Source organism: Pongo abelii, chromosome 7 (genome assembly GCF_028885655.2).
Source record: "Pongo abelii isolate AG06213 chromosome 7, NHGRI_mPonAbe1-v2.0_pri, whole genome shotgun sequence".
NCBI classification, from domain to species: domain Eukaryota; kingdom Metazoa; phylum Chordata; class Mammalia; order Primates; family Hominidae; genus Pongo; species Pongo abelii.
In genome coordinates this window covers 103831143-103857028 of record NC_071992.2, presented here as the reverse complement: position 1 = coordinate 103857028, position 25886 = coordinate 103831143, and the positions used below count along the sequence as shown (strand labels likewise).

Below are 25886 nucleotides of genomic sequence, written 5' to 3'. Positions count from 1 at the left end.
GTTGCCTAGGCTGGTCTCAAACTCGTGGGCTCAAGCAATCCATCCACCTCGGCCTCCCAAAGTGCTGGGATTACAGGTGTGAGTCACCACACCTGGCCCTAGTCCAAATTTTAAGTTAGAATTTAAAAGCTCACTTTAAGTTATAGTTTATGTCATCTAAAAGTGCCATGTATTGTTAAGATATGTCATTATTTATTCTATTATGAGAGGAAAACCCTGTCAAGTAAACTGACGCTGTATCTATTGTAAGGGCATTCTGATGTTGAGAGATGTAAAATGTGAAAAAGTGTTTCTTAGGATCCATGAAATAGGTATTTGACTGTTTCTCTGCAAGACACTTTCTTTGCTCAAGTGTGGAAAGCAGTTAACATATACATTAAATAACTATTGTAAACCCCACTGAGATATTTACTTGAGAGAAGAGATCTTTAGATTATGAGCAAATCTCAACTGCATTAACCATTCATCACAGAATGTTCTGTGGGACAAGAATATTCAGAAATAATGTTTAATTTAAATATTTAAATTTAAAAGTAAATGTTTCCATGAACAAGATGTGAAAGAAAATTTATTTTAGAATTGATGGCATGATACACTAATGATTCCACTTCATTGTCCTCTTCAGAAAGATGCAGTCCAGGCACCATTCTTTCAGCTCAGTGTTTCTCCATGAAGCTATTTCTGATCTGTTCGTCAGATCTGTTCTCATCTTTGATGTGATGAGAACCTGCGACAAATACCTGTGACAGTTTCCCTTTTGGTGTAAACTCTTCTTTTGGCATTACTTCTTAGTACACTTCCTGAAACAATCTTTTTTCCCATTTCTATGTGCACATTGAAGATGGAGGAAGATGGAGGAATTCCAGATGTTACTCAAGTGAGGTTTCTAGGAATTTATAGGAAAACCTTTTGCACAGGACCCCAGAGCTCTGTAGGTAAAGAATCCTCCATAGGCCTGGCAGAGGCATATGCAAACTAGAAAATACTTATTTTTTTCTAATATCAGATAAAATGGCTAAGTCAAAGATAATTTTTTAAAATGTATCATTTCCCAAATATGTGTTGGTGAAACACTAGCTTTAGTAGATCACCATAGATGTTTAGTGGGGGGAAAAGCATTGTCAAATAAAATTGGGAAACGTATTTGGTGGCATCAAATAAACTTGGAAACTGCCTTTATGGTGAAAATAGCAGATACTTTTGAAATCAGACAAACATGGTTATATTTCTACCTATCATTCATTGTCCTCCAGGCATTCTCCTCTGTCAAATGGGGACAGTGATGACTATCTCATAGGTTTGTTGTGATTAAATAAAATAATGCATAGAGCAATAGGGCTGCCCAAAATAGGTGATATCACTGTGAACTCCCAGTGATTTTACCCTATTTTGTCAATCTTTCTGACCATTCAAAATATAAACTCATTTTACTCCTAAAATACATGGACAATAATGAGTGATCCAAAGTAGGGATGTTCACAATTTGTTCCTTGGAAGTCTAGGGGTTCTGTGAAAGTGGCTCACGGACTAGCCTGTGAAGGGATGAGAGTCTGAGAGTTCTTACTCTTGGTGAGCTTTGCTTTTACTTGTATTAATGTTTATACACTGAGTATTCCAATCAAGACCAGCCCTAATGTCTATACTCACATTCCCCGTTTCCTCATCAACAGGTCCACTTTGAAGTCTGAATTTAAAGTAGTTAACACCAAACTCATGGTTCCTCAATCCTTCTCAGCTTACCTTCCCTTACATCCTTACCTTACTGAATGGCAACATTCTTCTTCCAGATAATCAGGCTTAAAATTCTTGAGTCATGCTCAGCTTCCTTCTCTTTCACATGCCACATCTAATCCATGAATAAGTCCTTTGGCTCTTCCTTTAAAATATATCCCAAATGCCTTGATTTATCATCAGTCCTATAGCTATTGACTCCCTAGTCCAAGGATTATTGCAGTGACATCCCAACTGGCATTCCTACTTCTGCCTTATCTCCTTCAAACTCTTTTACTCATAGCAGCCAGTGTATTCTTTTCAACAATTAGCCATAAGTTTAAGCATCTCTGTTCAAAATATATATTGGCTTCCTGTCTCTCTTAGAGTAAAGCCAAAGGCTCACTGTAGTGTAAAGGCTTGTCTGATCTTAGGTTCTGGTTCTCACTCTCACCGTGTCTCCACATTACTAACTCAATTCCAGTCACCCCAGCCTCCTTGTAGACACAGGTACTCCAGCATGTGCCTGCCACAGGAATTTTCAATTCCTACTTTCTCTGCCTGGAATGTTCTTCTCCCAAAGACTGCATGTATTGCTCCTCACTTTTCTCTGCTCAGATGTCAACTTACCAGACAGGACCTCTCAGTCCACCAATTTAACATGACTTCTGATACTCCTAGATACCTTCTATCTGCTTTGCTTTTCTCATAGCTGTTATCACCTCCTATCATAGTATGTATTTATTGATAAATTGGTTTATTGCCCATCCTCACATATCCTATAAAGTGAGATCAATGAGAGTCACAGCATATCTGTGTTGTCCAAGGTTGTATCTCTAGCCCTACAATAACACCAGGAACATAATATATATTCACTAAATATGTACCAAATGAATAAATAAATCAAGATTCTGCTTATTTCAAAAAAATGTTCTGCTTCCTAAGAAAGATTTTTTAAAAACTCATGAAAACCTCTGATATATATATATATGCAGGTTGGTGATGTCCTTATGAACTATAAATATACTTAGCTAGCACTTTTTATTCACTTTAGCATACTGAATAAGAACTTATTTTTAACACAGGCAGGATATGGACAATAAGATGCCCATTTTTAATATATGCAGGAGAAGAAACAGAATAAATGCCTTATGCCCATTGTATTTTCAGTTATTTAAATCAGAGCTTGCCAGTTGGAGTTCTGTAAATCATTAACAGGTGCACAGGTAACAAAGTCAAGCACACAGCAAAGGTCTAGTAAATGTTAGCTATTATTGTTTGTATGCATAATCTTTCCCTATATGTGTGTTATTGTGGTGGTTGTTGTTGTTTTTATCCTTTGTAGATATTGGAGATATAGTGAAGAAATGAAAACAATGGACCCTGGCTATCCCAAGCCAATCACAGTCTGGAAAGGGATCCCTGAATCTCCTCAGGGAGCATTTGTACACAAAGAAAATGGTATGCAACATGTGCTTTCTACATTTCATAAGTTTGCTATCTTAGTAACACATTAGGCTTTCTCACTCTGCTAAATTAAGCCATTGGAAAGTGCTATACTAGAGCTATGTAATACTGTATTTCTATTTATATGAACTTTTTTTCCTAGATTTACATGTCATATTATGCTGTAGACATTTTTTAACCTCAACTTATTTTAGTTTATAAAAAAGTCATTAGAAAAAAGATGAGTAATAGTTTAATATGGAAGTTGTGTACACCTTTGAAGTAATTTTACCTATATTTCTATTAAAATTCCTGTAAAGATAATAATAACAAAAATACATGGGACAGAACCGGTCACAAGGAAGATGGAGATGCCACTCGAGGTATTGTATCTGGTAATAATGCATGTTGAGAATGACAATTTTTTATGTGTTCTTTGGCTTTGAGTGTCAGCAAGCAAGGAAGATTCCAGCTCAATATAGTGAGAATAGAGTAGATGTATGATGGCATAATAACAAGAAAAAAATCCAAGAGCTGTCCCCTTTACTTGCTATCCCAGGATTTCACATTCAGCTAGATCCCAAGTGGAAAGTTAGCCAAGCCATGGATAATCCATACTCCCCTATCTGTTGCCATATATGAAATGTAAGCATATCTCTTCCCATCCAGGGATTAGTAAATAGGAATAAATCATAATAATAATTTGAAATTGAATTTGTATGCAATATTTCAGAACAAAGGAAAAGAAAATGACATTCTGAAATACAGAGAAAAAAATTTACCTCATCAAATTATTTTCAATAAGAAGCGTAAGAAAATAGTATATTATGTATGTCCTCAATAACATGAAAAGTCTGTGACACATGTTCAACATAAGCAAAAATAGGCATCTTTTGCAAGACAAACTTAAGGGCATCTGGGGCAGGGAAGAGAAAGCAAGGTTAATGAAAGAGTCAGGGGAAAATGAAAAATCATACTACCACTGAAAACTGTGATTGACCATAAGCGTATTGCAAGATTAAGAAAACTCTACACTGGCAGGGCGTGGGGGCTCACACCTGGGAGGCTGAGGTGGGTAGATTATCTGAGTTTGAGACTAGCCTGGCCAAAATGATGACACCCCCATCTCTACTAAAAATATAAAAATTAGCAAGGCATGGTGGCATGTACCTGTAGTCCCAGCTATTCAGGAGCCTGAGGCAGGAGGATTGCTTGAACCCAGTAGAAGGAGGTTGCAGTGAGCTGAGATCATGCCCCTGCACTCCAGGCTAGGCGACAGAGCCAGACTCTGTCTAAAAAACAAACAAACAAACAAAAAAGATAAGAAAAAGAAAGAAAGAGAAAACTCTATACTAGTATAAACTTGAAGGACCTTAGAACCAGGATAAATTAATACCAATCAGAAAAATCAAAGTACATGTACTGTTTTTTGAGCATTGCTATATGTATAATGATATACTACTACATTCTGTATGATAGTGTCCCACAAGTGGAACACTGTAGGCAGAGGCAAAGTCAAAAAGACCTTGAAGTCCTGATCATAGTACTTGCTGAGAAAAATATTTTTTGTATATTCAGTTGGCTCAGAAAATTAAAAGACCAAGTTAAGATATTACTTGCATGTGACAGAAGCAGAAATCCATAGGACAGTGAGACTAAGATTAAAATATAACTCTCTGAGATAAAAGGGAAAGGAATAAGAGAGTAAAAGAAGTCACGATAAAGTCACATTGGAGGCAGTAAAATCAGATTAATAATGTGCCTCAAAACTTAAGAAGCTATACAGGTAAAAAGGACAAAGAAATGAAAAAATGTGAAAGATGATCACATCAGTTTATTTATCCACGTGTGTTAAATAGCAACTTCTTACTAATAAACGTGTAAGAGTAAAAAATAGAACACAGAGGCACTGCTCTCAGGGAACATCTACTAAGCTATATAATAGTACCAGCTGTGGAAAATTATGTCTCATTACACTTTTAGGATGAAACAATAGACAAGTCCAGTAACGTTCAGTCAAACGTAAAAGGATCATCAAATAAAACACAGCCTCATTAATTTATTTTCTAGAATTTCTCAAAACAATGAAAATTTAGTTAAGAATTCACCAGAAGTTATTCTTCATAAGCATGTATACAAAAATACAAAAATTGTCAAATACAAAAAATGTCAAAGCTGCTTTTAAAAGGAAAAAAAATGCAAATACCTAAATATTTATTCAACCAACTGACCTTTCATAAATGAAAAAACGTAGATTGTTGAACAAGATGAATTTTGCAGGATCAAGGTTTGACATACTTCCATTACCAAGTATTACTTCTATTTTAGGCTACTTCCTTTCAAATGCTTACACTATCTATCTCCTAGTAACTAGACATTTGTTTTCTGAGACAGGGTCTCATCTCACTATGGTGCCCAGGCTGGTCTATAACTCCTGTATGATGCCCAGCCTGGTGTTGAACTCCTGGGCTCAAGCAACCCTCTTGCCTCGGCCTCCCAAAGTGCTGGGATTACAGGCATGAGCCTCCACAACAAGCCTAGACTTCTTATTTGTAACAAGTGTATTCAATAACTACAATTCTACTCCTATATGTGGAATGTGTTACTATAAAATGTGGCCTACAGAACTGTGTCATATGTAAATAGAAACTTCTTAACTTTTGTGTAATGCTCAGTAGCTCTATAGTAATTAGCTTTAGCTAAAAATTAAAGATGAGGACACTTCCAGCTGTTGGTTTCCAGTTTATAGATATAAGAAGCACATTCACCTATTTTGAAGGTCTGTTTAATTCTAGATCAATGCCATTATTCAACTATGAACGTCTAATGTACTGTTATTTGGCAGGCCCTCAACATTTCTTCATCCAAGCTTGTTGAGTAATTATATTGAATTTCATTAATGTGATCAAATACCAACTCTCGGCAGAAAAACTTGAATCTACATACACCTGTTTTCACTTGGCAAGTTGCTCTCATTGCAAAACTGTCCTTTAAAACTAAAAGCAGCAGTAGGTGTTTATGGCATTGAACAGAATGATTTCCAGAATGAAGTGACCTGAAGTGATCATCTGCCCTATCTGAAATTTCTTGAGAGATGTCAGAGTTCTTCATTCAAAAATGATACCTATCTATCACACGCTTGGACGTTTAACCTAGGAATATTTGATAAAAGACAGGCAATCTCTGAGGGCAGGAGTTTGAGACTAGTCTGACGAACATCGAGAAACCCTGTCTCTACTAAAAATACAAAATTAGCTAGGCATGGTGGCGTATGCCTGTAATCCCAGCTACTCAGGAGGCTGAAGCAGGAGAATCGCTTGAACCCAGGAGGCAGAGGTTGCTGTGAGCCGAGATCGGGCCACTGCACTCCACCCTGGACAGCAAGAGCAAAACTCCATCTAAAAAACAAAGACAGGAGATGTGTAAAGGACCCAGTCTTAAAAAATTATTAAGTGTACAGTCTCTAGATCTAGATCAAGATTTAAATCTTGTGTTCACCAGAACATGAGCATGTTATTTTGTCTCTGATCCTCAATATCGTGGGCCTAAAAGAAAGGATAATTAATTCTACCTGATAGAGTATTTGTGAGGATTAAAAGACAGGTCATCTACTAAACTTTAACCCAATGCTTCTTCCATAATAAGTCCTCAATAAAACAGGAAAAAATATTACCTTCATTAATGATTATAAACTATGAATTTTGCCTTGTATCAAAAATAGATAACTCCCAAAATATAGTTTTAAGTAATTATAGCATTAAAACATTTCTTCTTGATTTTTTGAATTTTATCTCAAAGGACAAATTAAATCAAAGTATTATAGTCACACAGAAACTTGACATGAATGAGCTGTGGACAGAAAGAAAAAAACTGGATATGTGCCCAACAAAAACATAAAATTTGGAGAATAGACCTAAGAAAAATGTCCGTATTTGTAGTTTAATCATCAGGAGCTTACAAAATCTGTTGTATGCATTCATAATGTTTTAGAAAATAAATTGCATGTATTGCTGAGTTACTTGAGCCTCCCACATCCCACCTCCTCCCCATGAAATATAAGATACTAGGAAGTATTAAAAATAGAATTGTAGATTTATGTTGTATTTTATTCTTAAAATAATGAATAACGGCTTTAGTAGTTCTATAAAATATAGCTAGGTGACACAAATTAAAACATATTTTTAATAAAGTAAAATAAAGAGGACAAAAGGAGAAGGAACAAAATGTTTATGACCTAGAGCCAGAAATGAGGTTAGAGTACCAAATACTATGAATACGTCTTTACTTGTTAAGATTCCTTGCAGGCAAATGAAAGCCTCTCCAATTTCATGATTTATATTTTATTATGATTTCTCATGCAAATTACAAAAGGAATCCTGTTGTTTAGAAGGAGCACAGATTCCTGATACTAAGATGATTAGAAATTTCCCTTGAGGTGTTTCATAGAGAAGCCTCTTTATAATATATTGAACAATGTTCCCAGTAACAGCCTGAGGGTAAACAGTGTTTCAGTTTATAAGGCTGTTTCAGCATCTTTCAATATAGGTTGATACTATCACACTAATATGTAATTTTGTAACAGCAATCCTATAAGCGAGCAAAAAGATAAGGTTCTCTTTTCTAGCTTGGACTAAGAGTAGATTGCATAGCATGGTCTTTGAACAGTCCTCTGTAAATGATATTTCTCTCTCTGGACTGAGCTTTCCATAGGCATTAGATGGCATCATTCCTGGAGCACAGCAGCCACAGCCATCTTAACAGACAGCTGAGCTGAAAATAGTGTTTTCTTCCTCTGAAAATTGAAGGGCCTTAAAATACATCTCTTAAGACATAGCCTATTTTAATAACACTTCTCTACATATACACTGTCACAAATAAGTGGTACCTGTGTGTGTGTGTTTTTCCCCCTAGGCTTTACGTATTTCTACAAAGGAAAGGAGTATTGGAAATTCAACAACCAGATACTCAAGGTAGAACCTGGATATCCAAGATCCATCCTCAAGGATTTTATGGGCTGTGATGGACCAACAGACAGAGTTAAAGAAGGACACAGCCCACCAGATGATGTAGACATTGTCATCAAACTGGACAACACAGCCAGCACTGTGAAAGCCATAGCTATTGTCATTCCCTGCATCTTGGCCTTATGCCTCCTTGTATTGGTTTACACTGTGTTCCAGTTCAAGAGGAAAGGAACACCCCGCCACATACTGTACTGTAAACGCTCTATGCAAGAGTGGGTGTGATGTAGGGTTTTTTCTTCTTTCTTTCTTTTGCAGGAGTTTGTGGTAACTTGAGATTCAAGACAAGAGCTGTTATGCTGTTTCCTAGCTAGGAGCAGGCTTGTGGCAGCCTGATTCGGGGCTGACCTTTCAAACCCAGAGGGTTGCTGGTCCTGCACATGAGTGGAAATACACTCATGGGGAAGCTTCCATGATGCACAGTATCTGCTGTTCTTCAGTCCTTTGTCTTTCTTTGTCATTCAGTTCTAGGCCTTTCCTCTGCACGCTCAATGCCCAGTAAAATTTCAGGATTAACTAAAGAAGAGGAGAAAAAGAAGAAAAGATTCTTCTTAAAAATTTCTAATGTTATTTTCCTTCTGAAGTCTGAGCCCATTTCTGGGGGGAGAAAAAAAAAAAGCAAATCAGAAAACCCACGATTTTTCTTTTTCTTTTTTTTTTTTTTTTTTTTTTTTTGCTTTAAATCAAGGGGAAAAAGAGTTTAAACAAAAAACCCACAATTGAACTTCCAGGAAAGTGTGAAGACCCAAAACAGCTTTGTCTCCAAAGAAGATAGCTCTCTGACTGCTTTGGATAGTCTCCTACGCACCATTTTGTCAGGTGGGAGATTTGGAATACACATGCAGGACGTTAGACTGTTGGGACAGCCATTTTCCAACAACCAAGGGGCCAAAATATCTGCAATATAGTAACAGCCTTAATAATACATCCATTTTTCGTTTTATACAGCTGTTCTCAGCTATGTCCTCAATGTTTCATTGCATTTATATTCATAGCTATTTTCAAACACGACCTTTTAATTGTTTTTGAAGTATTTCTAAACCCCTTCTTTCCACCTTACTCCTCCATCATTGTGATAATCTTCCCAAGTTGTATTAGGCCATTGCCCCAGGCCTTCCATGGGTCTGTCAGGAATATTCATTACAAAGCAGAGCAAGGAGCAGTATGTCTCTGAAGTGGATTACAGTGGCAGTTATTTTACAAGGATTTGTGACACTAGTAATATACCCGTGTAACCCTTTGAGAACTATCAGACCAGCTTTCAGAGTCTTAGGATTGTCGGTCTTGTGATCTGATAAATTATAGAACTGGGCAATGGTAAAAACAGTCACAAGTTCAAGAAGTTCAGGTTTTTAAAACAGATATCCTATAATGTCATATAATTTTAAAATGATTTACAAGACTACATAAATGTGTTTATAACAAACAGAAATGATGTTACTTGCCAAAATCTTTCTGGCAAATAAAAAAGGTATTTTATTAAGATTCTCATAAGACTGAAATTTTATTTGAAAAACTGATAATAGCCTAAGTCTTCTTTTCTTTTTTTTTAGGCATACTGAATTTCTGTTTTAAAATCCATTGCATGAAAATTCAATTTGCCTTGGTATATGCAGTTAGCATTGCCATTTTAAAAATGAATTAAAACGATGACTCTGAAGTTGCATGAATATCCTCCAGTGCATTACCTATTGCATGTCCACCATAGTTCTCAAAGGGTTAGTGTGGCTTCTGGCATTTAGCCGTCCATTTGATCACTGACAGAGCCAAGAGACCACCAAAGCATTTCATTGTTGAGTGTAATTTGTCCTAACAGCAGTATTGTCATTTTCATGTGACCTGCAGAGCAGGTTTGTATCAATATTTTTTTCCTAGAGAAAAGTCAGCAACTGACAGACCTCTTTATTGATTTTTAGGAGCTGCTTCTTGCAGTGAAAGGCTTTACAGCCACTGGGCTGTGAACTTATCAGAGATGGTCAGAATGAATGCACCCCATGAGTCAGACATTGGCTTTGTGTGAAAGCCAGCTTTGAGGGGATTAGCTTTTGAAACAATGAACAGCTTGCCTTGAACTTGATTATTGATCTATTGACTGTCATTAACAACAACTTAAACATTGTCTTCTGTGAAAATTTTCCTTGAAGAGTCCTGTTCTATGTCTTTGCCCTTTGACCTTTAACTTGCAAACTGGCACAAACTGAAGGAAATCTGGTGTTGCTTCTCCATTGGATTAGTTGTTCTCTAAAACCTAGTAAGCATGAGCTGTTTCCTTAGAGTGGAGAGAGTGGTGATGGCAGATCTGCAGACGGACACTTTGCTCTTTACATGCACACTCTGAAAATGCCCTATAGGTAGAAGTGAATTTTAATTTCATTTTAATATAATTTCAAGTCTAAATTCATCATTTTAGTACAAATTACAAAAACTATAGGAAAAAAAAAAAAACCTCAAATACTTGAATGGCCAGTGTGGCTTTTATATAAAGCAGGAATTTTATACTAGTAAAAATTTCTTACTCATTTGCTAATACACATTTCCAGATGATTTTTAATGAGTGTAGGTATACATTCTTATTTGGAAATGGATAGTTTGGCTGCCTTGAATTTATATTTATACTCAACTTAGCATGAAAATTAGAATGCCTTTTGGTTAAACTACATGTTTATGATTTGGTTGGGGAAAATATTTTATAATTGTGGGTGGCATGCTGCAAAGCCTTGCAGATTGTTATTTCTTACAACCTGAGCGTATATAGTATGAGGCTAAGAAAAAAGAACAGTAAGAAAAGAAGAATGGCTTTACAGTAAAATATCATACAATGTAGACAATATTTTAAGAGGATATTGGAGATTATGTACGCAAGGGCCAGGAAAGCAAGAAATGAGAACCAGAGTCAGCCCTGTAGCTTTACTTCAGTGCTTCCATTCTAGATGATGCTGATATTATAAAGAGTTAGTCACTGCTGCTAAGCATGGAGGACTATATACATAAGCTCGTTTATACAGTGTTTGCTTGTGGGAGGGTTTAATCCTTTTAGGGCCTTGATGTCAAGAAAAAAATAACTGGAAAGTATATTTTGCTAAAGATAGAAATGAGGAACTGTGTCATTTTGGGACATGTGCAAATCATTGAGGAACTCCATCACCCTGCATTGAAAATTGATTTTTTTTCCTCTAAAATGAGAAAGAAACTGAATAAGCAATCTGTTGCCTCTTTACTCATTCATCACAATATCCTGATTCGTCATAAGACTATCAGTATATAAGGGCTAGAAAATAATCATAGCATTAAGAAGGAAGGAGTCTATCATTATGCTTGAATTCTGGCAAATGTCATGAATAAGGGTTGGGTCATACTTAATATGAGACAAGATTTATGTGATAAGCAAAGGCATATAAGGCTGCTCTTTTGACTAGAACATTTCAGTTATCAGGCTGTACTATTACAAGAGATAAGAAGACAATAAGGACAATGTAATCACAAACACTGGGATTCCGTTTGTTTATTGTACACCAGCTACTGTGTGGGTATGGTTCCTGACTCCTCTTCTACTTGAGGTTTGGGGAAAAAGTCTCAATCCAAATGGAACAGTGAATGGGAAAGTAATTCATCTAGCACATAAGAATAGTGATTCAAAACCAATGTGGAATAAATTTCAATGGGTCAATAACATAAGGTGTCAGTTCAGTATTAGTAGAGATATGCAAGGCATAAAATATTTTCATCACCCCATCACTAATAACATGAAAAGCTCAGACATAGGATTTCCCAAATTGAAATGAAAACACATTCATGCCTGCAAAAATAATTCTGCTTCTGCTTCATTTCTCATTACTTTATCTAATATAAACACAAATGTAAACAAGGTAATGTTCTTCACATAAAATGACCATATAGTTAAGAATTTTAGTAAAATATTGTCGTTCTGTATATTATTAAACAAATGCAATGAAGTATTAAAATAGCTGATCAGTTTGAATTTCCTGTAAAGCAGTAATTCCGCATCAGAATTGTAGATAAGGTTGTGAATTTATTGACTCATTTCAGAACAGTGTCTGTTGACATGGCAGTCAGAGCAGGTGAATACAGATGCTCTTTCTGATTGCAAAGGTTATAGAGCTAAATTAGACAGCATTATGTGATACTAGCAAAGACAACTTCTGTTATAAATCAGAGGGCAAGGCTTTTCTGAATCGATGTGATAAATTACTAAGTAATGATTACCAAAAATAATTACTAAGTAATAAAGGATACAGACTGGTTTACTGAAATAAGCAAGTGTTACATTTAATAATTACCTGTAATCTTTTTTTGTTAACACATAATTTGGCCATTTCATATACTGTGTACCTATTTTCATTCCCTCCCTGTGAGTCATTAAAAAACACAATGTGGTGGATAAGAACATTGTCCAAACTTCACTGCTAGTTCCAATACATAGATGATGGTGTATAAACTGGATTGTAGGGGTAGTCATATTTGCAAGTTCTACGTATTATGCTAATATATCTAGTATGGTACACATACACGTCCACACTTTGGATCTTACAGTAGAATAAATAGTGTGTCTAGTGTGTCCATATTAACTAAACTGAAAGTGCTATCTGAAGAGGAGTGGATGTTATAAGCAAACAAACTGAGTTAAACTGAGTCATGAAAAAATATATATTTTAAAGTTTTTGAAATCATTTCCAGAAACTAATAAAGGGAATTATTTACTAGTAGTATTGAGTCTGTGAGATTATAGTATATACTGAAACAATCTTCTGGATGGTGGTAAGGTCTTTTTTAGCAAACACAGTGAAGAGCTTATTTCATTTCTGATGCTTTCAAGAGCATATTCCAAAGTATCACAGATGTCAAATAGAATATGCTACATAAACCAAAAATGTACATTTCAGATGACCTATTACAGCAATCTCAGCCAATATGTAATATCACAAAATGTGTCAAGTCAATCATATAAGAGGATCTAATCATTCGGCTGTATTTAATGTACCTTCATGATGTTGATATATTGTAACCACAGGAAATAGGTGCCAGAGCATATGTAGTTAAGTTACAGGCTCCACGTTGCCTAGGAGGGAATCATAACTACATCAGAAAATTTTTAACAGTTATATTTTAAAAATTAGAATTTTATGTAATAAATAAAGCAGCAACCAGGAATAGCAACCCAACATAAATATGAAAGCTAATTATTACATTTAATAAATATAATGGAAATGGAGGAGGAAAAATGAGTCTTTTGTTAAATATAAAGACAAACTATAACACTCCTTGATAATACAACTGGAAATTTTACTTTAGCAAGCATAAAATAGTGGAGAAAAAAATGCAACTTCAAGCTCTTTGCACTAGTGATGATTATGTGATATATCAATGTAATATTTAGCCAGTGGTCATTAGATGTTACTGTGCTTAAACACATCTGATACTCATGCATTGCCTTACAGGCTAAAAATGTTAGAGGTAGGTGTTCAGTAACCTCAAGTTGGAAAGATATATAATGTTAGAATCCCCTGAGACAAGCCATTTCCCTGAAATAGAAATTTACCTCAATAATCATGTAACCTAAAACACTTGGCATAGTAGCAAAGAAGTTGCCTTAGTGTTCTAGTCTCATCTAATTGTGACCTTTGTCTTTCATGTACTTCTGAAATCATTTTCTGCTTTTTCCATTGGTGTGATTTTGACACAATTCTGAAATATTTCAGGTAAGATTAATAACATCCAATTACAAATATATGTTTCAATATTTTATACATATGTCTACTTTGAAAGTTAAACCAATAGTATAGAAAGCCTAAGAATGAACACTGATTGGACATACTCACAGAAATTAAGGGAAAAACACACGATATTGTAAAATTCCTGTCAATGTTTGAGTAGAATACAGAAGTACGTAGCAGTCTTCAATTTTTAAACACAATTATGAGCTTATAACTGGACATGACATGCATCATTTATTAGAACATTATTAATTATTTATACTAAGTAAGGATACAAGATCACAGAAGCTTAGTGTTATAACAGAGACTTCACAGACATTCATAACTAATGCTTTCTAAGGAAATTAAGGGCATAACCCAGAACTCATGGTCAGTGCAGAGTAAGTATAAAAAGTTATGTATGAAAGACATTTATTTATAGAGATTTCTGAGGATTCTATGCCTTTTCAACTTAAAGATGAGTGTGTCTTAGAATTTGTTGTATGCATCATTGGACTGGGGATAATATTCAAATGTGCACTCAGCGTGTCCTCACATTAAAGGGCACATTGAACAGTATAGGAAAATACATCATAAACTAGAATGTTGTACAGATTCATATAACTTTCCCATGTGCTCTGCTATAGAGCTGAATTTATATGCCCTTAAAAAGGGATAAGAATCAACTAAATATAAATACGGAAATATACTTATGTTAGGTCACTTAGCTTCAGAGCAAGATGTCATTAACCTTTATTTCACAGAGAAAAACTGGAAGAAAAGAATGGTGAACAAGAATAAAATGCTAAACTTTTTGGCTTATAGAGATGTTTCTTGGGAATTTTTTCCACTTGTTTTTATCCATGAAAAAAATATCAGTCACAGTACAGACATTTCTGTAGTATTTGGTCTGTGGGTAAACTGGATCCCAGGCAGAATACTTTTTGACACAGGCCTTTTTATACACGCTTTATATATGATGAAGCTTTGGTGAGATGTGACTGCATGGTAGGATGCATTTTCCTAGGATAGGATATGGTGCTGCTTGTACTTGCCACCTTTTATATGAATGTATGTCGCTACATTGGCCTGTCTTGCCAAGATATGGTTGAATAAAGCCTGGTGTGAGCTGTCTATTTGAAAAGTCACTAGGATGCATGTTTCATTTGCTGTTACATAATGCCAGTTTGAACCTGTTTCCTCTATATATTAACAATCCAATTGTTAAGATAAAATATACTTTGCTTGAATGAATGATTTTGGTAGTAATATGAGAGTTATCCTTAGATCAATGTTATAATTTTTGCTATTGCTGAAATACCGTCACAGAGGCCACAGTATTGGCTGTCTTCTCACAGCTTTTTAGTATATACCATTGCCTGAGTAAAATTAGGTTTTTAGGTCTTTTTGGCATTTACTTCTTTTATAGCTGATGTGGAATCAATTATTCCTTTATATGTTCATAGTACAAAATTTCACTATCTTAATTACTTCCAAACAAACAATTTCCAAGCAAGGGTATGTGTGCCTGGTTTTTCTGCTCCTCCAATTCTAAGATCGTTATTTGTTTGCCTTCTGTTTCTCACCCAAAAATACAGATGGTTGGGAAAGATACATCTTACTGAGTTGTCCTATGCAGTCTCTGTCTATATTTGCATTTCTTTCTGTTTCTACCTTGCCTTTTTTTTTTTACACAAATTTGGTTTTCCCTTCCCTTTGTGAAAACCAGAATTGAGTAGCATTGTACATCAGAGATGGTACCCAGGAAATGTCTTTGTTCCTCAGTATTTTTCTTCAAAACTTACATGCAGAGACAGTCCCAGTAAAGTTGACATACATCCCAACCTCTCTCATTGGCTTTTCTAACTTTTTATAGAGCTATTCCCCTGAGAAAAGTGAAATGCTGAGTGTGATGGGTATTGTCTGTTGATAGGATAGCTAAGGAAATTTGCTTTTGGAGAATGTATATTAAATAATTATACAGGAAAGTAGTCACGTATAGTGTTCTGTTTAAGGTACATCATGGGTACATAAATGCCTAAAACCTTCATCCTTTGGTCTATTTCTCTGTATCATCCTTTGGTCTATTTCTCTGTATGTGTAAATTACATATATATTAGAAAGAGAGATAGAATAAAAGAATTAGGGGTGTTACAGAGGCAGCTTTTTGCTGCCTTGGTTTTGACTGTATCAGCATTTCTATTGCAGACCTCTATTTTCAGGGGTTTTAGAGACTCAACCACAAAAATTTGTTTCAGGCTTAACAGTTTTGAAAGATTTTTTTAGGTATCTAATTTTAAACAAATAGATCTTGTTTTTATATTATAGGAGGGAAATAAATGGAGTTTACTAGTTCAATTTTGCGCTAATGTAACTTTTAATAAACTTAACTTTTTAAACAAAATCATAAAATCTAATTAGTTCATAGTTGGTTGATGCTTTTTTAAAAGAATCAATTATTGACCTTGAGAAACTTGCCTGCTTCATCAGTATAGTAACCTATCTTTAAGATATTTTAAAACGTGTATACCTATATTAACATTATCTTGATTCCAGTGGCGGATCAGTATGATAATGCAGATTTATGACATCCATATAAGCTATCTGGTAATATAGATTTGGGAATATAGTATATATGATACATATATACATATTTACTAGATAGATTAAGGAGAAAAAGCTCCCATAAACTTAGTTTGTCAAATAAATACCATATATTAAAAAAATGCACAGACATTTATCATTCAGAGTCAGAATGAGATTCAAGTAATTGCAAAGGGAAGTTGTCTCTTGGGTAAACAATACACATTTTATAGCTTCTTGTGAAACTAATTTTTTCCTTCTATATTGTGGTTATGGGAAAGTAAAAGAATTAAAATTAATACGACTTTATTTAAATAACAAACTGTGAAGCAGAGAGAAACGCCAGGAAATTAAATATTTAGGCCATTATCTTGTGGTTGTCTGACAATACTTCACCTTTCTTTTAATTCCCCATGATGTTTTCAGTTATGGAGAAGTATTAAAATCTAGATTTAAGTTTCTGCATTGTTCTCATTACACTCAACACTATTTCATTAAGTTCTTGATAATATGTAGTCTTCTGTGTGCAAGGAAAGAAATAAATAACACATTTATTTGCTGAATGAGTTTTAAGGTGTGCAAGTTGTAGTGATGTTTTTCCCACACAGGATTCTATACATTTATACCATCTTAAATCTGGCATTTTTTTTTTCAGATAGCTTCTACTGACAAACACAAAGCTTGTTTGTGTGCAAATATAAGGCTAAATAAATGGTGCTAAAGTGTATTATGACTGTCAGATAAAATCAGGCAAAATTTTGTGGTGCTTAAATTAATTTTTTCATTGATTTTATTGATCAGTGCATTGAACAGTGTCTATTATTCACAAGTTGTCTTTTATTAGTAAATCAAGGCCTCATAGCACATTGTTAAATAAAGTGGTTGACTAGTCTATGTAACAGCTCACCAAGCTACTATCTCTTTTAACTCCTTATAATGTTGCGTCATTAAAGGTCAAGGGGTCATGCTATTAATCTCATTGCTATAGACCATTAACATGACTGAACTTTTCCACAAAGTACTTATGTTTACAATGCTATAACCCTTTGACTGCTGCGGCAACCTTTAACCACACAAATGTCACAAGCTAGAATCATCAGCATGGTTCTTGCCATGGCAATCAAAGAGTTAAGGGCTGTGCAGTGATTTGTTTTGTATTTATTAATTTATATTTATTTTGTTTCCATTCAAGGAGGGGATTGGGGTGGGGCAGTTTTTGTCTGCTGTAAGTGTCTTAACCTAGGGAAGGGTTAAATGGCTTTTTATACTATTGCATCTTCTGTATTTACCATCAATTCATTGTGTTGTAATTAAAAGAAACTGTCAATAAATAAGAGAACAGAAAAATGGTTCATAGACATTGTGGTTTTACTCAATGAATGATTTATACACATTTATGACCATATGTAAGATATGATTTATAAGCAATAGCCTTTACTATCTGTGTCTTTCTAATCCATATGAAACAGAAAATGAAAACTAATTTAGGGAAAAATCCTCAGTGCATTTACCTGAACTAGCAAGTATATTAAACTGGCCACATCAACTGGAGAAACTGTTTAGTTTACTATATGCTTATAACTGTGATCAAATAATGGAGAAGAAAACTTCATTGCATCAAATATATTTCAGGCAAATGCCTGTGAACATACGATAGTTAAGGTTTCTACAAAGACTTGACAAAAATAAAAGACTACATTTTGAATAGATGAATATAATTTTTTTAAAGTTACACATCATAGTTATGTAGACAAATTTAATCACAGGAATTAGTTTTTATATTAAGTCTTTGGCAAAATCCCATATAAGAAATCCCCCCCCTTTTTTTCTCTCTTTTAATAATAGGATTGGCTGAGCATGGTGGCTCATGCCTGTAATATCAGCACTGTGGGAATCCAAGGCGGGCAGATCACCTGAGGTCATGAGTTCAAGACCAGCCTGGCCAACATGGTGAAACCCCAACTCTACAAAAAAATACAAAAATTAGCTGGGCATGATGGCAGGTGCCTGTAATCTCAGCTACTCAGTAGGCTGAGGCGGGAGAATCGCTTGAACCGGGAGGTGGAGGTTGCAGTGAGCTGAGATCATGCCATTGCACTCCAGCTTGGGCAACAGAGCAAGACTCAATCTCCATTTTAAAAATAAAAAAAAAATAAAATAAATAGGATTATAGTAAAGGATGGCCATGAACTGAAGAACCCACTCACAGAAAGAGGAAGGACTAATATTTTCATAACTAACATATTAATAAATTACCTTGTACATAGGATAAACTGTGAAACCACTTTCTGAGAATATCAAATAGTTGCATGTAATCGAGTGCTAAACCAAGAACTTTCTGAAGATCAGATCTAAAATGTATCAAAGGTCATCTGAATTTTAGGAAGTCATATTGGGAATAAAGCAAATGGGTTGTTCTCTTATGCAAAAATCAAGGTACACCTGTCCACCAAGGAATTAATCTTACAAATTTTAGTCCACACATGAAAGGGGAGCTGTGAAGCAGAGCAACTAAGAGGATTATAGAGATTTATATGCCTGAAGTTATAAAAAGTAGACTAGAGGGATAGAGAACCTTTGTGTTAAGTTGAGCTCTGAATCTAGAATGAATCCTGGGAAATTTGGAGATCTATCAGGAGTTTAAAGGAAGACTGCAGATAAGAGTTGTTGGCTTTTAGAACATGTCAAAGAACCTACGAGGGTGAGCCAACCAACAATATAGTTTACTTTTATTTGTAGAAGGCTTTAAAAAAAAAACTTTGATTTTCATAAAACTATTGAGAATATTAAACCATAAATATCTGAATCCAAGAATCAATCTCCTTTGTTTTTACTGTCAGAGAGAGAGAAGCTGGAAACATCCAATTGACTCAATAGATAATTTATTTTTCTTTTGTATATGGATTTATTTAATATTAAAATACAATGTTATATGCAATATATTACATGATTTTGCCACTATCAATGACTAAATTAGAATAACAACTTGTAGAGAAAAAGAAGAATACAAATAAGGATATAGATAATCTAGTAATACACTAGCTCACTATAGGAATAGGTATTACTTATTGAGGTGGATTATAATGTTTGCATATTTTAATTTTTTTAAAAAGTATTTGAATGGGCATAGCTTCAACCCAATTTCATGCATTCAGCCACCCTCTCAAATTAGTTACCCAAGCGTGCCACTGGCTCTCCCCTCCTACTGCTCCTCTTCCTTCCCCTCCTCCCTATCTTCCCTTCTTTTCCCCTCTTTTCTTTCCTTCTCTCTTTCTCAATTGCACTATTTCTTGAAAGAAAAATTTACAATCCTTTTTTCTTTTCCACATCCTCATTCTTTCCTTTTTATAATTTTGTTGCACTCCTCACCGCTTCACTAGACCTATTTCATGAAAGGTAAATTATATAGTCATCACTAAATTGAGTCTTTATTTCGTATCTTACTGGACTTCCTCATAGTATTTAATACTAATAATTACTCTGCCATTAATATTTGTTCTAGGCAGCTCCTTGGTGGTAGGACTATTCATTTTTTCCTACCTCTTTCATCCCCAGAGGCTGGTAGAGTACCTAGCTCATAGTCTTCAATAAAATGTTGACTTCTAGACATTAGAGTTTAGGATTTTCCCCTCACCATGTTAACTTTTTAAACTAATTCTTGTGAGTTTACATGACCCCATACCACCACCACCATGTTTTTAACTTCCTTTATTTCTACACTCTTTCCTGGACCTTCGTTCACAGCCATGGCTTTAGCTTTATAACTGTGATGTGTTGTGAAATTCAGATTCACAATTTCCACCCACTTGCTAGACAAATTGATTTGAATTTTTTTTAGCTTCCCAGATTCAATCTACTAAATTTCAAACTCACCACTATCCCTTCCCTCCCCTCAAAATTCCTCCTGAATTATCTAATCTATTTAATAGCACTAGATTCTCTTGTTTACCTATCGATGAAAACTTCACAAGTTCTTGGCCTTCTCCTTCCTTTGACGCACATGCCCCATTCGACATTTGCCATATCTATGAATTCTACTTCTAGTTCTACATGGTATTATTTGCATCTGATTTTTCCTTGGCATTCTTTCCCTATTTAGGGTTCATTATTTCTTGCCTTCTCAGTGGTCTTGTCTTATTCAATCTCTATTTTTCATCCTGTCTACACATTTCTGGCCAATCTTCTCAAATTAGAGTTCAAATCTTATCATTCCTCTTAAAATCTTAAACACAAAAGATTTTATATGCAGACCCTTCAAAATCTATTCTCTGCTTTTCTTTCAAGATTTTTCCCCCAGGGTATATAATTATATATTTTTATGTCTAAAGCCATCCAAGTATCTGCCATCTCTTACCCATGTTCTTGCACATGCTGTCCTCTCTACTTTGAATTCCACCTTCCCCATCTTCCCTGACCTCACTAAACAGATAAAAACCCCCCCACCTTTGAAACCTCATGTCATCTGTTTGCATTGTGTTTTGCTAGGATTCTCCTAGTATAGTTAATATTGTCTCCCTTTTCCTTCAAAAGTGTTCCAGTTTTATAAGTTATATGACCACACTCTTAGCCATCATTTTAGACAAAGATTATAATTTTATGTGAAATTTTAAAAATAATTTCTTGTTAATGTCTAAGCTTCTGTTGATTATATTCTTCTTACTGTTTTTCTTTTTCTCCTGCTGCAGCATGTAATGCGGTGCCTTACACAAAGAAGGAGCTAAAGAAATGTTTATTGTACTAAACTAAATTGTGTTCTTTACTATATCTGGCATTACAGAAACTTTATTTTGCTTTGTTGTATTCTCTAACCCATTTTCAAAGTCTTATGAATTAAGATATTTAAAAGCATTTGTCTTACAAGATCAAATATTTTAAGCACTTGACCTTGATTTTTTTCTAAGGCCTTACTTTTTTCCAAAGCTCTTTAAATATTGCTTATTGCTCATTAAATCATAAAGAAAGCCTCAAGTTTAGACTAGCCTTTTTTATATTAATCGTTTACTTCTTCTTTATTTTCTTTTTTTTTTTTTTTTTTTTTGAGATAGAGTCTTGCTCTGTTGCCCAGGCTGGAGTGCAATGGCACAATCTGGGATCACTGCAACCTCCACCTCCCAGGTTCAAGGAATTCTCCTGCCTCAGCCTCCCGAGTAGCTGGGATTACAGACGCCCACCACCACGCCTGGCTAATTTTTGTATTTTTAGTAGAGATGGTGTTTCACCATGTTGGCCAAGCTGGTCTTGAACTCCTGACCTCAGGTGATCCACCTGCCTCCCAAAGTGCACCCCGCCTTAATCTTTTACTTCTAATAATCATCTTTTAAACCAAGAGGAAATTTTTTAGCAATAGCCAAGTAAAGTGGGAAACCTGTATGTTGGCAGATAGATCAATTATCGAATTTAAAATACTCAATCATACTTTCTCAAATCATACTTTCTCAAATCTGTGCATAGACATCAAAGAAATATTTATTAGTTTACCATTAGGCAGTAAACAAATTCCCTTATAAAAGAGACATTATGAAAATACTTTGAAATAGGAATCATTTTGCCTATTCAGAGGAGAACGCAGCCCAAATTCTTGCAGGTCCAGTGTTGGTTCTACAGGACAGCATTTCAAACATGGTGTTTAATCTGGAGGAAACTAAAGATTGGTGAGGTATTCAAAAGGGAAACAGCCAAGTCAAGAATAAAAGAGAGGATAAAGATAAACAGTTCAAGAGCAGGAAAAGAAGCCGTTTGTTAAAAAAGTTACTTGTCACCTTGAACAGCTGTTATTGGACCATTATACTTACAATAATTTTCACCTAAGAACTCATTGTAGAGTTTACCTGGTGTGTGATATGCATCTAAGAGCTATCATCACATTTTCAGGTCAAATGATAGATCAGCCACAGGTATATAATTTCCTTCTCTCCAAAGCTCTACTAAAACTATAGAAAATCTATTTTATTTATTTATTTTCAAACACCTAGGAAAAGGAAATACAAGTGAGGAGACCATGGCAACATTTGGAAAGCTGAAAACAAGTGGATACCTGGTAACTGGCTTAGCAGAACCAAGGAAACCAAATCACAGAAACTGGCAGGGGCAAGCAGAGAGCAAACCCAACTCCATCACATATGTGTTGAATGCTGGGGGAATGGACACACCTAGCAGCTGCGGACATGAGGTGAATGGAGTTGACTAAAATAAGAAGAATTTAAAACTATAAGGAACAGTTAAATACTCCAGATCCTGTCCATGTCTCCCTGCCATTGATAACTCACTCTCCTCTTTCCAGCCCAAAACTCAAAGGTTTGGTCCATAGAAAGGGTAAAAGAAAGTCTCTCAGTTGGGATTTTCTATACCAAAACAGAGGATTAGATGAATCCCCTGCTCTATAGTTCAATGCTGAATTCCGAGACCAATGCAGAATTCTTCCTCTGTCTCACCACAGGAACATCAGCATTGAGATTTTGGTTTTGTTTGTTTGTCTGCTTTTCTCTAGATCAGAAAGTGGAACAGTCTTCTCTGGTGAATCTGACAACTCAAGAGGAAACCTAATAAAATTTGGTACCCAGGGTTTTCTCCATAATGGCCAGCAGGATTATCCCGTATTAAATTTCATACTGACAGATCCCATCAATACAGTCAGTGTTTCCAATCAGCTTTTTGTGTACTCCTGTTGAACAGCATCATAAAATCAAGGGTTTCTAGGTATTTGAGGAAAGGCTTAAGCAGAGAGATAGAGACCAAAACAAATGCACAAAAACCATGAAGGAAGCAGGTTATGTCTGAGGAAAAAACATGTAAAACTATCTTTAACATTCCATAAGGGAAAAAAAATTTGCTTGAAAATTAAAAACATAGAACAACAAGGGACTTAATATAAAGATTGGAAAGGTGAAGTTAAATCTCTTGGAGAATACAGCAAAAAGAGAAAGATATGAAAAAACTACTAGAGCAAAATATTTGAAAATTAGAGGATAGATCTAAAAGTCTAGGAGGTACAACATTCAAATAATTGAGTTCCAGAAAAAGAGAACAGTGAAAATGAAGGAGAGAAATAATTATCATACAATTTGGCAAAATTTTCTAGAATTTAGACACTTGAGTTTCCAGGTTGAAAGAACCTAGAGATGTCAAGTATAATGGATGAAAATGGACACACAATAAATCACAGTGAAAATTCAGATCATGAACAAAAAAGAAAACTGTATAAGCTTTCAGAAAGTGGGTAGAAAATTCACTTACAAAGCGTAACAAATTGAAATAGGCTTAGATTTTTCCAAAATAACACCGACAATTTGAATATTATACAGTGTTGTCTTCAAATTTTTGAATGAAAATTATTTTTAATCTATAAGTCTATACACAAGCAAATATTCACTAAATGTAGAGTAGAATAAAGCCAGGCAAGTTCTCAAAAGTTTTTTACTCTCATGTTGCAGTTCTCAACTAAAGATGTGTTTCACTAAATAATGAGAAATTCAAAAAAGGGACATAGAATTTAGTAAAACAAAACAAACCGAATTTAAAAAAAAAAAAAAAAAAAGAAGAAGAAGAAGGAAAAAAGAAAGCAGTAAAGGAATTATCTGACAGTCCAAGAGTATGGTGAAGGGTACCTCCAAGATTACAACTGTGCACCAGGCATAAAAGATAACCAATTGAGATTGGAGCAGCATGATGAACAGATAAGCATGTTGAGGACTTTTATACTCATAACTCTGTCATCATGGCATGATTTTTAACCTACCATGATACTTCAGGATGTGCTTCATCAAAACAGGAAAATAAACTTAAAATAAGAACACATAAGATCTAAGGAATAGCCAGGTGCAGTGGCTCACACCTGTAATCCCAGCAATTTGGGAAGCCGAGGCGGTTGGATCACCTGAGGTCAGGATGTTCAAGACCAGCCTAACCAATGTGGAGAAACCCCATCTCTACTAAAAATACAAAATTAGCCGAGGTGGTGGCACATGCCTGTAATCCCAGCTACTCGGGAGGCTGAGGCAGGAGAGTCGCTTGAACCCAGGAGGCGGAGGTTGCAGTGAGCCGAGATCATGCCATTGCACTCCAGCCTGGGCAACAAGAGCGAAACCCCATCTCAAAAAAAAAAAAAAAAAAAAAAAAAGGAATAGATAATTCATTTCTTGAGGAAAAGAAATCCTAAAATAAAAGCAAAGGTAAATCCTACATAGCAGACCTAGAGAATAACTAGTCCAAATAGGAGAATCAATGACTCCAGTGTGGAAATTATACATATATGTATGTGTGTGTGAGTATAATTCATATGCACACAGAGTAAAACAATACACAAAGTAAAACCAATAAATTACGTGATGTGATTGGCCTTGTGGGAAACTGTACCTAGAGGTATTTGGAGTTTATAGAGACTTAACCAATTAGGTACCAATAAATGAAGCAAATGTAAAAACAAGGCATTTGTTAATTTAGTAAATATTTTTAAATTCTAATAAAGATTCAATTTAATGCTCAGTTCTAGTTATAGGCAGGATAATGTATAAGCTGTATTTTTATTTAACCAACAATTATAATAAAACAATCGAGAAAATAAGGGAGGGGAAGCAGAGGAGATGACATAGAAGACAGTTTAATCTTCATCTAACATTACAGAAAATCTAGAGATGATGTCTAATGTTGATTTAAAGATAAAATACTTGCGTATTACTTAGGAATTCTGACATGCTAAATGCCAAGAAAAAAAATCAGCCGAAAACATCAGAAGAGATTTTTGTGGAGGAAGACTATGTGAGTAGGGGCTGGAATTGGGAATGATTATATTTTATGGCATTGTTTTAGCATTATGCAATGTTTTAAATGGTGTAACTGTATTAATCCAATAGTAGAGAGTTTAAATCACAAAAGCAACCTGTGGTGAACACGTCCAAAATTTTCAGGGACATAGGAACGCTCTGACCATGACTCCACTGCTTTGCATCTGCCACTGGGCATTAATCAGACTCATTTGATCATGGTTTTTCTTTTCACCCACTTCCCAGCGTAGTCTTTGTCTTTTCCTCCCCATTATCTGTTCCTGTTTTGTAGCCTTTGTGGACTCCCACTTGGCAGAGAAAAAGAGGATTCATGAAAATCTTTGCAACTGCTTGTCAGGATGCTTAGCCTCAGTCTTAGGGAGATATTTGGCCAGATGTTTTTGGATGATAAGAGTTTAGGGATGATAAGTTTTTCCATTTTATTGAGTGTGAGAAATACTCTTCAAAGGAAAGGTTCAGTGGGGTAAGCAATGGTGAGTAAAATTAACTTAGAACAAGATACCAACAAGCTCTAGGTCATCTCCCCAACAAGAAAGTGAGGATCCTGAAGAAACAGGTGAGATTTAAGATCAGATAGAGAAAATTTTATATGCTTTAAAGAAATACTTGTAACAGTAACATGTTACCTGTTACTG

At 35.1% G+C, this 25886-nt stretch overlaps 1 protein-coding gene across 2 annotated transcripts in view; it reads left to right on the top strand.

The window, feature by feature from the left end:
* MMP16 (matrix metallopeptidase 16) overlaps positions 1-17818 on the top strand; it is a 286190-nt gene extending 268372 nt beyond the window's left edge. The window contains exons 9-11 of one of the 2 annotated variants that reach the window (XM_054518653.2): positions 3056-3171; positions 3477-3539; positions 8068-17818. In XM_054518653.2, coding sequence (XP_054374628.2) covers positions 3056-3171; positions 3477-3539; positions 8068-8402 — 514 coding nt within the window. In that variant the 3' untranslated portion in view covers positions 8403-17818. The remainder of the gene's footprint in view (positions 1-3055; positions 3172-3476; positions 3540-8067) is intronic. The other variant, XM_024251330.3, reaches the window with a different exon arrangement.
* Positions 17819-25886: the final 8068 nt, after the last annotated feature.